At 44.9% G+C, this 14,637-nt stretch overlaps 1 protein-coding gene across 12 annotated transcripts in view; it reads right to left on the bottom strand.

The window, feature by feature from the left end:
* gramd1bb (GRAM domain containing 1Bb) overlaps positions 1 to 14,637 on the bottom strand; it is a 72,202-nt gene that overhangs the window by 24,192 nt on the left and 33,373 nt on the right. Inside the window, exon 1 of one of the 12 annotated variants that reach the window (XM_089013500.1) lies at positions 12,771 to 13,256. The exons of 8 other annotated variants lie outside the window; for them this stretch is intronic. In XM_089013500.1, the coding sequence (XP_088869626.1) occupies positions 12,771 to 12,793 (23 nt within the window). In that variant the 5' untranslated portion in view covers positions 12,794 to 13,256. Of the gene's footprint in view, positions 1 to 238; positions 485 to 689; positions 1,125 to 3,123; positions 3,303 to 12,770; positions 13,257 to 14,637 lie in introns of those variants that run through there. 3 more of the 12 variants (XM_089013497.1, XM_089013502.1, XM_089013496.1) reach the window with 3 other exon arrangements.

Raw genomic sequence — 14,637 nt, 5'->3', positions numbered from 1 at the left:
CGGCTGCGAATGACCGTGTGGTGCTGAACATCACCAAGTCCGACATAAACATAAGCATGCGTGTGTTCAGGGACATTCGTGTATGCCAACATGATGCCAAATAACTGCCACATAACAGTAGATAAATAGATAGATAGATTGCAACATGTTACAGGGCCAAGCACACAGACCGCACACATTATATAATAACAGCTATCATACGGCAGCCAGCCGTCCACTCAAAACACACTCGCCATACCCCTGATGAAAGACTCCATCCCTCAACACGTCTCCGTAACAGCCTTCCAGGCAGCGACAGCCTTCGTTGGCAACGCTGACGCATTGAAAGACCACCATGTCCTCGTAGACCAGCCCCAGCAACGAGTTGTTCACCCAGCGAATCATCTCACCACCGACGGGGGGCTTCTCTCTCTGAGCCCCCCTTTTGTCTTCCCGCAAGAATGGAAAGGAAGGGAGCACGGAGGGAGGTGAGGTGGACGAGGCAGGCAGGGAGATTTTCTTGAGCAGGCTTAGGGCCACTGATCTTCCCCCTCGGCCGGCTCTGATCTCCTAATAACCGGCTTACGTCGCCCTTCGCGCCGGCTGCCAAAGCGGACACACCGAGGGTCTCGGGGGCGAGTTTGCCTCCATCATAAATAGCATGCGTTGATTGAGCCTCTACATGGAGGCGGGTGATTCCAAGCACTAACCTGGTCGTTGCCATGTCGAGAGCCGCTAGTTTCGCCCTCTGTGAGCAGCTTCATTCATGCAGCGACGGGAGGGAAAGGAGGGGGAGACGAGGGAGGATGGATACCAGATCATGCCGGGAGAAATGGATGAAAATAAAAGTGGAACACGCTGGAAGAAGACAGGGCGGCGGTGCAAAATTAGACTGGGTGGCGGGGGGCTGCATTGGAAGTGTTTTATCCTTTGCTCTGCTCTTTGTCTAATTGAGGTTGGTAGGCTCCGTCAAACAAGCTGCCATGTTTCATCTTCATCCTCTTCTTTGCTCCTCCACCTTTTGGATCGTCTGCTTGATTTGTACGACCACCCCAATGAAGCTCTTCCCTTTTTATTTTGTATTTCTTTATTTTTTCTGCTCTCCGTCAAATCCGATGATAGGCTGGATGCAACGCCAATGCCTCTTTCCCCTCTCTTCTGGCAACCAATTCAGGATATCTGGCGTCATCTAACATCATAAATAAGTATAATTTGTAGACCCTCACCTTTTCCAGTCTTATTTCTTATTGCAATGCAAAAAACACCATGTTATATTCGGGCTAAGATGGTAACAGTGATTTTTGTTATTTTTATTTTTTTAATGAATCAATTCAAAAAGATATGAGAGCATCATCAAAAGTAAAAAAAAAAGATAAAAAGTGAGGTCAAATTTGGTTTCAAATACACACAATCTGTTTTTTTAGCTGAATAACAAACAAGTAGCCTGTGAATCTGTGGTGTGGCAATGTGCTTGTTGACACCGAATAGATGCATGTATTGACTGGCCTCAAGACTGAGGTCCTTATGTCCCCCGAGCGATTGGGAATCATGTGGACAAATGCTTTAGCAACGTAAAAGCCGTGTTGTATGAAGCAGTGTACGCTTGTCACAAATCTCAACTCGTGAAGATCACTATAGCAACAGAGATTTAGATATTCAGCTTGTGACTAAATATGCTCTTTTGATTTGTTGACTGAGTAGGAAATAAAGCAGGAAAGTGACAGATCATTTCGTCCTTGTGAAAATAATCACCTGTTTGTGAAATTATTGCATGAATATCTCTCATCTCATCTCATTTTCCGTACCGCTTACTCCTCATTAGGGTCGCGGGTTGCTGGAGCCTATCTCAGCTGTCTTCGGGCACGAGGCGGGGGACACCCTGAATTGGTTGCCAGCCAATCGCAGGGCACACAAAGACATACAACAGTCACTCTCACACACACACCTAGGGACAATTTGGAGTGGTCAATCTGCCTGCCATGCATGTTTTTGGAGTGTGGGAGGAAACCGGAGGACCCGGAGAAAACCCACGCGGGTCACAGGGAGGCCGGACCGGGACGCGAACCGGTGACCTCTGCACTGTGAAGCCGGTGTGCTAACCACTCGACTACCGGGCCGCCCGTTATTGCATGAATATATGCCACAATATTTAGTCTCACAGAATCATAAAAATCATACACATGGTAAGTCCCCACAACATTCAGTATACCTGCAAATTAACCAGTTATATGTCATTCATTATGGATTAGAGCAGGGGTGTCAAAGTCATTTTTTTGCCGCGGGCCACATTGTAGTTACGGTTTCCTCTCGGGGGCCGTTATGAATTTGGGGTATCCATTAGAATGTTTCATCCCTTCCACATATTACATATAGAGCGCACACCAAATTAATGAAAACTAGTTTTCAAATTTGAAGTAAAAAATATCCTGTTTTTGCTGTTTTAATTCATGGGACAATTTGAACCTCTGGTTCGGACTTTAGATCATACACTTGACATGCGTGATTTGCTTTCGCGGGCCGAATGAAATGATATGGCGGACCAGATTTGGCCCCCGGTCCTTGACTTTGACACCTGTGTATTAGAGGCTCAACTCATCATCAGCATGCTAATTTATGATTTTTGTGTGTGTCAAAAACCCAAATTCCCGTCACATTTATCTCAAACAGGACCAAAAGGAAAAGCTAAAGTAAAACAAGCTTTCTACTTGCACCACTTGGTTACAGTCTTTCCACTAAATAAGCTCTAAATCTCTTAAATCCGATGGGCTCAAGCGGTCCAAACGTTCCGATCCACAATACCCGCAGAGTTCCGGGCCTTTCTAAAGGCTTTCTTTGTTTTTATGGTTTTAATGACCCCTGGAAAGAAAAAAAAAAACATCTGGCAAAAGTCCCATCATCCTGTCTTGCGGCTGCGAATGACCGTGTGGTGCTGAACATCACCAAGTCCGACATAAACATAAGCATGCGTGTGTTCAGGGACATTCGTGTATGCCAACATGATGCCAAATAACTGCCACATAACAGTAGATAAATAGATAGATAGATTGCAACATGTTACAGGGCCAAGCACACAGACCGCACACGTTATATAATAACAGCTATCATACGGCAGCCAGCCGTCCACTCAAAACACACTCGCCATACCCCTGATGAAAGACTCCATCCCTCAACACGTCTCCGTAACAGCCTTCCAGGCAGCGACAGCCTTCGTTGGCCACGCTGACGCATTGAAAGACCACCATGTCCTCGTAGACCAGCCCCAGCAACGAGTTGTTCACCCAGCGAATCATCTCACCACCGATGGGGGGCTTCTCTCTCTGAGCCCCCCTTTTGTCTTCCCGCAAGAATGGAAAGGAAGGGAGCACGGAGGGAGGTGAGGTGGACGAGGCAGGCAGGGAGATTTTCTTGAGCAGGCTTAGGGCCACTGATCTTCCCCCTCGGCCGGCTCTGATCTCCTAATAACCGGCTTACGTCGCCCTTCGCGCCGGCTGCCAAAGCGGACACACCGAGGGTCTCGGGGGCGAGTTTGCCTCCATCATAAATAGCATGCGTTGATTGAGCCTCTACATGGAGGCGGGTGATTCCAAGCACTAACCTGGTCGTTGCCATGTCGAGAGCCGCTAGTTTCGCCCTCTGTGAGCAGCTTCATTCATGCAGCGACGGGAGGGAAAGGAGGGGGAGACGAGGGAGGATGGATACCAGATCATGCCGGGAGAAATGGATGAAAATAAAAGTGGAACACGCTGGAAGAAGACAGGGCGGCGGTGCAAAATTAGACTGGGTGGCGGGGGGCTGCATTGGAAGTGTTTTATCCTTTGCTCTGCTCTTTGTCTAATTGAGGTTGGTAGGCTCCGTCAAACAAGCTGCCATGTTTCATCTTCATCCTCTTCTTTGCTCCTCCACCTTTTGGATCGTCTGCTTGATTTGTACGACCACCCCAATGAAGCTCTTCCCTTTTTATTTTGTATTTCTTTATTTTTTCTGCTCTCCGTCAAATCCGATGATAGGCTGGATGCAACGCCAATGCCTCTTTCCCCTCTCTTATTGCATTCCGGCTCTTCCTGTGGCTGCTGTTGCTACAGCGAGCCCGCTGCACTGCACGCTCAATTATTCATGTGCTTCATGAATGGAGGAGCTGACATCACCGGCATTCAGGTTGCTTTACAGGCTGAGCTCCCTTCTAAATCTCGCAAGGGGTCACTTTTTCACTTGGGCCCGTCAATGTTCATGCTTCCTGATAATACATTATTCGTATTTGTTGTCATATTGATACTTATATTTAATGGATGGGAGAAGTCGTTTATTTTTACTTCATCTATGAAGAACAGAAATTTTTCAAAGGATCTCAAATATGAGGCTTTAAAAATAAAAACAGAGGAGAGAGAGGGTGCTAGAAACTCCAAAAATGGACACATTCTGATCTCATCCCATCTCATTTTCTGTACCGCTTATTCCTCATTAGGGTCGCGGGGGTTGCTGGAGCCTATCTCAGCTGTCTTCGGGCACGAGGCGGGGGACACCCAAAATTGGTTGCCAGCCAATCGCAGGGCACACAAAGACATACAACAGTCACTCTCACACTCACACCTAGGGACAATTTGGAGTGTTCAATCTGCCTGCCATGTATGTTTTTGGAGTGTGGGAGGAAACCGGAGGACCCGGAGAAAACCCACGCGGGTTTGGGGAGAACATGCAAACTCCACACAGGGAGGCCGGACCGGGACGCGACCTCTGCACTGTGAAGCCAGTGTGCTAACCACTCGACTACCAGGCCGCCCACCACATTCTGATAATAATAATAATAATAATAATAATAATAATAATAATAATAATAATAATAATAATACATTTTATTTATAAGCACCATTCAAAACTCTCATTTACAGGATAATGTATCCTGCTGTAGTCCAACCAATAAAAAAATGTTCCATCAAAACACTAACTCACAAACCCGGTTGTTTGATTGTCCCTACAGGCATTTGTGCAACATAAAAAAAAGACAATATGCTCCATCATGCAGCATTGTGAAATGTTTCCAAGAAAGATCGATTGGTAATGAAGCATTGATGTATCAAACGTTGGTCACAAATTACTTCAATTGAGCGATCCGGTCAATATCCTGAACGTCAGTCGCAGGTTCAATTTTTGTAATATCGAGCAAATATCAGTCGGCTAAATCCTGTATATTTGAAGATAACTAGTTAGATACAGCATTTTCTGTTGCCAAACCAATCCTGGCGGAACATTTGTCCTTTCCTGTGTGCTAGTCCAGTGTTGGATTGTGTCACTGCAGGATGCAAATTCAAAGATAACATCGTGACTACTTTGTTAGGCAAAGTACAACATACGATGGGGAGGTGTGTTATAAAAATGTCATTAACTTGGCGTGAATGACATACAGTTCTAGAGAGAACAAATGCCTCCATCACATAAAAGGGAGGGTGTGCATTTTAGCAACTTGTCTTTGCCGACGGAGGGCTAACTGGGAAAAGTCTGACTGTGTCTTGGCCGTGCAGTTACCATGGTAGCCGCTCAAGCCATTCATGTTTTCCGTCACTTGAAGTGTTCCCAACTAGAGGAGGGAGTGTGTGTGTGCGTGAGTGTGTGTGTGTGTGTATTGAAGTCACAGCAAATGTCATATCCACTGCAAATATCAAAGTTGAGGCCCTTTCAAACCCAAAGCAATCGTTCGCTGTCATCATAAACACTTTCACAACGTTCAATTCAATTTCCTGCTATATTACATTAAAAAAAAAACAATGAATAAATACGCACAACCCACCGACAAGGTACATTGGTTGACTTCAATTCCTTCTCCACTTCTGCTACTAATTGAAGCAACAACATTCTAACATACTAATGAGGAATGCACGTATAAAGCAAGGCCTCACAGGATGACCTGGAGGTCAATAGGTCATTATGGTTGACTGCACCTTGAAGAGCAGTGCTCACCATAATCAAAGTGCTCTCACAGGCACGAAGGAAAGCCCCACATTATGTTTAAATTGAACTACATTTTGAATCAACAGCCACTCTAATGTCAATTGAATATAGGGACATTTAATTTAAATCAGACATTATAAATAAAAGTACCCCCTACATGTGTATGTATTCATTTATTTATTGAATCAGAATCAGAATCAGAATACCTTTATTCGTCCCGCAATGGGGAAATTTGCAGTCCACAGCAGCAATTGAAGAGGGATGGGGTTGGGGTGGGAGTGAAAGGATAGAAAACAAGATATTCTAAGCATAACAAAAATAAAAATGTCAACTGTATACTGTGCAAATGTAGATGTGCAAAAACCGTTCTATAAACAAGACTGTACATAGTGCAGAATCAAGAAATGCATTTAGATATATTGCAACAACCCATATTTACAAGTGTCCAGTTTTTTTTTTTTTTCACATGTGATCATTGGGAATTGTGAAGCCTGACAGCAGTCGGTAGGAACGAGCGGCGGTACCTCTCCTTCTTGCAGCGCGGGTGTAATAGTCTCTGGCTAAAGGAGCTACCCAGAGCTGTCAGGATGGGCAGGAGGGGGTGGGAGGGGCTGTCCGTCATAGCTTTTAGTTTAGCTAGCATCCGTCTTTTGCCCACCTCCTCTAGAGAGTCCAGCGAGCAGCCCACGACAGAACTGGCCCGCTTGACAAAGCGCTCCAGTCTTTTTCTGTCCCGGGTGGTGATGCTGCCTGACCAGCAGACAATGCCATAGTGGATGGCTGATGCCACCACAGAGTCATAGAAAGTCTTTAGGAGTGACCCCTGAACTCCAAAAGACCTCAGTTTCCTGAGTAGGAAGAGGCGACTCTGTCCCTTTTTGATTAGGGCATCCGTGTTCGTTGTCCAGTCCAGTTTATTGTTGAGAGTAACACCCAGGTACTTGTAGGAGGTCACCCTCTCAATGTCCGAGCCCTGGATGTTCAATGGTGCAGGTGACGATTGTTTCCTGCAGAAATCCACCACCAGCTCCTTGGTTTTGCCGGTGTTGATCTGGAGGTGATTCTGCTGGCACCAGTCCACAAAGTCCTTTGTCAGTCCCCTGTACTCCCTATCGTCTCCCTCTGTAATGAGGCCGACAATAGCTGAGTCGTCAGAGAACTTCTGAAGGTGGCAGGTTGGGGTGTTGTAGTTGAAGTCCGAGGTGTAGAGGGTGAAGAGGAATGGAGCCAGGACTGTTCCCTGCGGCGCGCCGGTGCTGCAGAGAAGCCTGCCCGACTCACAGTTCTTTACTCTCACGTACTGTAGCCTGTTTGTGAGGTAATCTGTAATCCAGGATGTGAGGTGATGGTCGACTCCGGCATGCTGCAGCTTGTCCCCCAGTAGACTTGGCTGGATGGTGTTGAAGGCACTGGAGAAATCGAAGAATGTGATCCTCACCGTGCTCCCAGCATTCTCCAGGTGCAGCAACGCCGTATGGAGGAGGTAGATGATGGCATCCTCCACACCGATGCTGGGCTGGTAGGCAAACTGCAGCGGGTCCAGCGATGAGCTTGCCAGCGGTCGCAGGTGGGCGAGGACGAGTCTCTCCAGCGTCTTCATCAGGTGAGACGTCAGCGCCACCGGTCTGTAGCTGTTGAGCTCTTTGGGGTTGGCAATCTTGGGCACTGGGACCAGGCATGACGTTTTCCACAGCTGTGGAACTCTGCCCAGCTTCAGGCTCAGGTTGAACAAGTGCTGGACAATGTCACACAGCTGGTCGGAGCAGGTCTTGAGGAGTCGGGAACTGATGTCATCCGGACCTGCTGCCTTCCTCACCTGCATCCTCCTCAGTTGGTTCCTCACCTGCGCAGTTGTGACAGACAGGCAGGAACCAGGAGGCAGAGTGGCGGCTGAGGGTGTGGCAACGGTTGGGAGGGCAGATGTTGGTTGTGGAAAGCTGGTCGTGAGAGGGGGCAGGGAGGGTAAGGCCACAGTGAGAGTTGGTGCAGGTGCAGCTACAGGGAAGTTGACGGTGGGCCGGGGGCGGCTGGCGTCTTGTCAAACCGATTGAAAAAGCGGTTCAGTTCATCTGCCCAGTCCTTGTCTTTTTCGTTCAATGTCACTGGGCTTTTGTGGCCTGAGATGTTTTTCAGGCCCTTCCAGACACCAGCGACATTGCTGGCTTGCAGCTGCTCCTCCATTTTCATCCTGTAGGCCTTCTTCCCCTCTCTGATCTTCCTCCTCAGTTGGATCTGCACGGCCTTCAGTTCCTCTCTGTTGCCCGACACAAAAGCCCTTTTCTTCTCCTTCAGGAGGACTTTTATGTCGGGATTAATCCATGGTTTGTTGTTGGCAAAACACCGCACAGTCCTGGTGGGTACGGTGTTTTGTTCACAAAAGTTAATGTAGTCTGTGATGGTGTTGGTGAGTGAGTCAATGTCTTCCCCATGAATCTCAGTAAAGAGCTCCCACCTGGTTGAATCAAAACAGTCCCGCAGAGCTTCTTCAGCTTCTGTGGACCATCTTTTGATCGTGCGGGTCACAGCTGGTTGCCTCTGGACAAGGGGTTTGTACACAGGCTACATTATTGATGTGCTTATTTAAACATGCAAATCAAACCTCTGAAGATGGAGGACTCTGATTCGCTGTGGTGACCCCTGAAGGGGGGGTATGTATGTATGTATGTATGTATGTATGTATGTATGTATGTATGTATGTATGTATGTATGTATGTGTGTATGTGTGAGTGTGTGTGTGCGTGCGTGTGTGTGTGTGTGCGTACATACGTACGTACGTATCAGTGACGTGCGGTGAGGTTCATGGCTGGTAAGGCACTGACATCACAGTCAGATTTACAAACATATGAACTCCACAGAGTAGCTTATTCACAATTTGATTGGCAACAGTTAACGTGTTTTGCTTAAAATGTCATGTCGGCATTCTTTATATAATGTATACAAACTGTAGCATAGAAAAAAGAATAAAAAAAACGTTATTACAGTAAAGTCTCGTTATATCGATATTCAAGGGAGTCCGAAAAAATATCGATATAACCGGGACTATCGATATATCCGACCCCGTTTGCATGTAATTTTCTCCGTGCGTGCATAGAAATAGTATCGATATAACCGGGACTATCGATATATCCGATATCGATATAACGAGACTTTACTGTATATTGTTACCTTTACTTATAAATGAAGTCCAAGTCTCTCTGTCTCAATGGAGATCACTGCCAGTGAAGAAAGTCGTCCTTGATCAGTCCTGTTCCGACTGTATGTTTCCAGTCTTTTGTGCTGAGAATGACCGCTCCACTGATGCTGTAGTAGCTGGAACAGTGAGCACGAGCTGGAGCGACTTTGTCGCTTCAGGAATTGTTTCAATGAGATCCTTCTTGGCCAAAAAGCTGAGAAGCTGTCCAGGAGATTTACATTGATCCCTCACCGTTTGCGAGCTAAACAGTCCGATGTTCTTCCTTTAATTATTATCTCCTGCTTCAATTGAAAGTTCAATTTAGAAAATTCTTTCAATTTAGATATGTAATCCACCATTCTGAAAATAAGGCCGCGCAACACGAAAAAATGACTGGATGGTTGCACTTAACTTGTTAACTGTTTACTGTAGCTTGCTGTCACTAATTATTATATTGCAGCCGAGGAGTCGCAAGAAGAATCGCTAATCACCAGCGCCGCCTGTCATGAGGCAGGAGAACTGTGTGCCTCACCTATGCACACAGTTAAAAAAAAACACTTTAGTACAGTGTTTATAATGTACAGTGACTGTACATTATATACACCAGCTAAACTGTAGAAATTTAGTTCATATACTAAAAGCTTTTGAACACTTTAATAGCGATATGCAGAGGGACAGCAATGCGGTCTCACTACAGAGCAAGCCGGCACAGTTAGCATAGTGATTGCGAAATCCATGGTGAGGCTCAGGCGGCTGCTGCCTCACCGCTCGTCTCCACTTAGTATTTGAACTGTAAATGTGAAAATTCAGCGATTTTGAAAAAAAAAAAATCAAAAAATGTTGATGTTAAATGGAAAAGAACGTTAAAGTACAAATCACTAAATAAATGACTGTTTAATTCATTTTGTCATTTGATATTTCCATGATGACAGGTGGGGCACAGCCTCACCTGCCTCCCCTGACTGCACGTCACTGCTACATATGTATGTATGTATGTATGTATGTATGTATGTATGTATGTATGTATGTATGTATGTATGTATATATGTATGTATGTATGTATGTATGTATGTACCGTATGTCTCCATTTATTTATTTATTTATTCATTAATTTATTTATTCATTTGTTTATTTATTTATTTATGGATGTATTTATTTATTAATTTTTATTCATTGCATTTCTTTCATACTAATTCAAGTTAATTCAAATTGTTCTCATAAAATCCACTCTTTATGAATACTGTAGTCAGGTTTGACACGATATTAACGTTGTGATGTACTGTACAGTTATTTCTTATCGATTAATATGAAGCGCAGACCTTCTCACACTGCACCACACTGCACACTGTTCCCGTACCAGAAAAAAAACAGTTGAATTTAGGAATGACCTGGTCACGTCCGACGTTGCATCCAAAAGAAAAGGTGGTGGAGTCATTTCATAGTGCACAAAAAAAACAACAAACACTTCCCTGTTACTTTCTAGTACACTGCTGCAAGAACTTTCAAATTTGAGCAATTCCATACACCATATTTCAAGCGTGCTGCCGCGCACCAAGAAACCACGCAATGTAGACTCGACTTAACTTTAATATCGCTGGGTAAGTATGTGCATTTCCGCTCCTGTGTAATGAATTTGAATTAATACTTTGTTTTTTTAGATTGTGTCACATTTTAAACACCAATTCAGCATTTAAAGTTGAATTTCTTTTGGCAAAGAGACACACTACTTGTTTCAAACAACAACCTACTGTTTCAACAACAATTGTGTCATTTCACTGAACCGTCTGATCAATTGCGCACTGGAACCTGAAACCTCAGAGTGAAAACTATGAAATACAATGATGTGACAGTGGCCTTCTCTGCTGGCCTAAAAATATCTGGATCACAGACCACTGAGAATTATATTTTGTCCATGAATTGTCTTTTTGCTTCCAGATGTGTTTCGTACTTAAGTATTTAACCAATCACATTTCAGCATCATTTGTTAACAAGGTCAGAAATCTACCTGTATTTGCCTTCACAATCAGTTCTGCCAGCATTGGAGCATAAAAATGAATGTTGGTGAATCTGTTGCTTTAACCAATCAGAGTTTGAGTTGGCAACTGCTTGAAGGTGCTGGGAACGTCAGAATTTTCGCAAACTATGACTGGCTAGTCACATGATTGTTAGTCACTAGCCAATCATAGTATCACCAGCAGCTAGTGATAAGAGCATGCTTGCCAAAGCTATCACACTGTATCTGTAGCAAGCTGCATAAGCAAATATAATTTGGTGTTATTTTAACAGAGGTTTTGTCAAACCACATTGGCTGCAGGAGAAGAAATATATTTGGTTGCAGATATACTGTTAAAGCCATTTTTAAAACAGACTCTTCAATAATAGATGGACACCATTACGGTCGGACAGCTCTGAAACTAGGAAAAATACCAAATAATATTACAATTTTATGAGGTTATCATGAATACATACGTTCATAGTCAAAATTCGAACAGTTTAATGACAGTATTTAATAAGTTTCTTCAAGTCACAAGTTATTTCCTGGCCAATGGCACCATCTAGTGGACGTGTAGTAATATCACACCACATTCACAGCTGATTGATTCAGACGTAGCACTACTGAAGGCCAAGGAGTGACATGCACGGCCCGCACCAGCATTTTGAGCATTAGGAAATCATGTGCCAACGATTTCTAAGTGTATGCATTCTGTCAGGTTGATCCATTGAAATAAAAGAAATGATGAGTTGTCGCTAGCTAATTATAAAATGAGTATATCTTTCAATGCAATTCTTGATTTCGGTTTGCACGTGTAATCCTTTCAATGGGACTAAATAAGTCAAAGGATGTTCCAGTCCAACCTCAAAGCCCTTGCACATACGTGAGGTAACACAACAGTGCGGCGGCCAGGCAGGTCGCTCTCCATTTACAAAAGTCATGGGGATGCTAACAGATGGTGTTTCAACCCGTGCCTATCGGGGTGATTAAGGCACGACAGACTAAAGCCGGACAGGGTTTGTGTAGACACACACATCATTTTGAGTTTGCTGACAGCACACAATCAATCTCATTAAGCTCATCAAATCCTGAGTGGGCACCAAGAGAAGCAAGTGGGACATACGTTGCCAAAAGTGCTTTCCCTCTTACTTTTCTTACTCCCGCCCGCGGCGCTCTGTAATTTGTCTAAAAATACCACGGAAAGAAGAGGAGGAGCGTAAACTAACAAAGGGGGAGGGGGCGATGAAAGTAAGGAGGCCAGCTGGAAGAGAGAGGTTGCAAAGGCCCCTGAATGTGGAGACGGGGGGCATGTGCTAGACTCCTTTTATTATTTTATTAGATTTTTTTTAGCAATATGAGCATCTCTCCTCTTCTGCTCTGTGCTCAAATTGAAGCCATTGGGGAGGGAGGGGGGGGTCGAGGCGAGGTCACCGCTGTCACAGCCACAAGCACAAGTCCAACAACCAAGGCTCCAACAAACACGTTTGTAAAACGCGTGGCATGAATTGCGGTCCAATCGGTCTTGCATGACACCCCATCGCACCCGTTAACCCTTTTAAAAGGCGCACCAGTGTCAAGACTCAGTCTGTACCGTCCCTTTGTCACCACGACGGCTTCTCAACGTGCAATGACAAGTAGAAACCGCCCCGGGTGACGTGCTCTGCTTTTCGTTTTTCACCTTACCAGGCGAGCTTGAAGCTTTTCATCAGTACAACGAGATGCGTCTAATGTCCATAGCGTGTTGTGGGCACCGGGCCGTCCGTTGACGCCGCTGCATGCTGATCGACAGCCTCTGCGATCCTTACCTCCCATGCACGCGAGGAAAGCAAAGCGACAATCTCCCTAGCAAGGACGGATGTTTTTTTTGGGGGGGACAACCAAAATCCCCAAGGATTTGCTTTGCCTTCCTGTTACATTCTGTGCCGCAGTGCTGTGCACTAGTGCCAAAAAATTCACATTCTTTTTTTTAGTTTCCCCTAAAGAGAAGCAGGTGACCCAGCAGTGCGACGTTCCCGATGCACTCTACCGCATAAAGTGGAAGAGCGAGGAATCGCACAGAAAAGCAAAGACGGTCAATCCTTCTAATGTCCACGTCTCTGACGGGTAACGTTTCCAGTTTGCTGTCTGAAACTCTCCCCCCATTGCTCCCTCAGCCGCTGCCTCTGCGGATGAAAATTGCACTTGCTGTGCTCACAGTGAGCAAGCAGGATAGCGCTCTTCCCCCTCCCCCTAACACTCCTTCCTGTTCTGTCTCTGTCCACTTCCCTAGATGGCTCCCTTTCGCTTCTTTTCAGAGATAAGCTCGGCTGACCCTGAGTGCGGGCCGGCGGCCGGTGGCTGATTGTAGCCGTTAGCCAACCTATCCTCCATACCGAGCATGAGAAGGGTATTAAAAGCAGCACCGACTGCAATTCTTCTCCAGCCTCACCTGGCGTCCGTTGATTTTTTTTCATCTGCTAATGGGATCCATGAATGAATGTCACCATGGGTGCATTTTTGATTAAAACTAAAAAGGATATTTTACGCTTGATCACCACTGTTAGCTAATGGGTAGCTATAGCACGGTGTTTACGACACTGTATTAGTAAAGGATTAACCTTTCCAGCATCAAAGTTGCACTGCCAAAGGAAGCAGTACTTGTTTAATCTGGAGGTCAGGGGAGCCAGAGAACAATGACCCACAAATAATAATAAGGTCAGAAAAATAAGAAAGAAAGAGGGAAATACACAACACAAAGATAACTACGGATGATGGAACCGCATCTTACTTTCAAGACAGAGAGCAAATTACTCATTAACCGCTTGGGAAATTAATGCACAGGTGTCAAAGTCAATGTCCGGGGGCCAAATCTGGCCTACCACCAGCTGGTGAGGCACTGATGTCATTACAGTCAGATTTACAAACATATGAACTCCACAGAGTAGCTTATGCACCATTTAATTGGCAACAGTTAACGTGTTTTGTTTAAAAATATTATGTCAGCATTCTTTATAGACTGTATGTAAACTGGAACATGTAAACAAAGAATTAAAAAAACGTTAATAATAGTAGCTGGAACAGTGAACACGAGCTGGAGCAACTTTGTCGCTTCAGGAATAGTTTCAATGAGATCCTTCTTGGCCAAAAAGCTGAGAAGCTGTCCAGGAGATTTACATTCATCCCTCACCGTTTGTGAGCTATACAGTCCGGTGTTGGTCTTCCTTTAATTATTATCTTCTGCTTCGATTGAAAGTCCAGTTTAGAAAATGCTTTCAATTTAGATATGTAATTCACCATGCTGAAAATAAGGCCAAGCAACACGAAAAAATGACTGGATGGTTGCACTTAACTTGCTAACTGTTTACTGTAGCTTGCTGTCACTAATTCTATTATTCTGCAGTCGAGGAGTCGCAAGAAGAATCTGTAATCACCAGCGCCCCCTGTCATGAGGCAGGAGAACTGTGTGCCTCACCTATGCACACAGTTTTGATAAAAATAAAATAAAATAAAATAAACACTGTAGTACAGTGTTTATAATGTCCAGTGACTGTATATTATATACACCAGCTAA

Source organism: Hippocampus bargibanti, linkage group LG14 (genome assembly GCF_051943395.1).
Source record: "Hippocampus bargibanti isolate YZ-2025 linkage group LG14, ASM5194339v1, whole genome shotgun sequence".
Taxonomy (NCBI): Eukaryota; Metazoa; Chordata; class Actinopteri; order Syngnathiformes; family Syngnathidae; genus Hippocampus; species Hippocampus bargibanti.
This window is presented reverse-complemented; position numbering and strand designations above follow the sequence as displayed.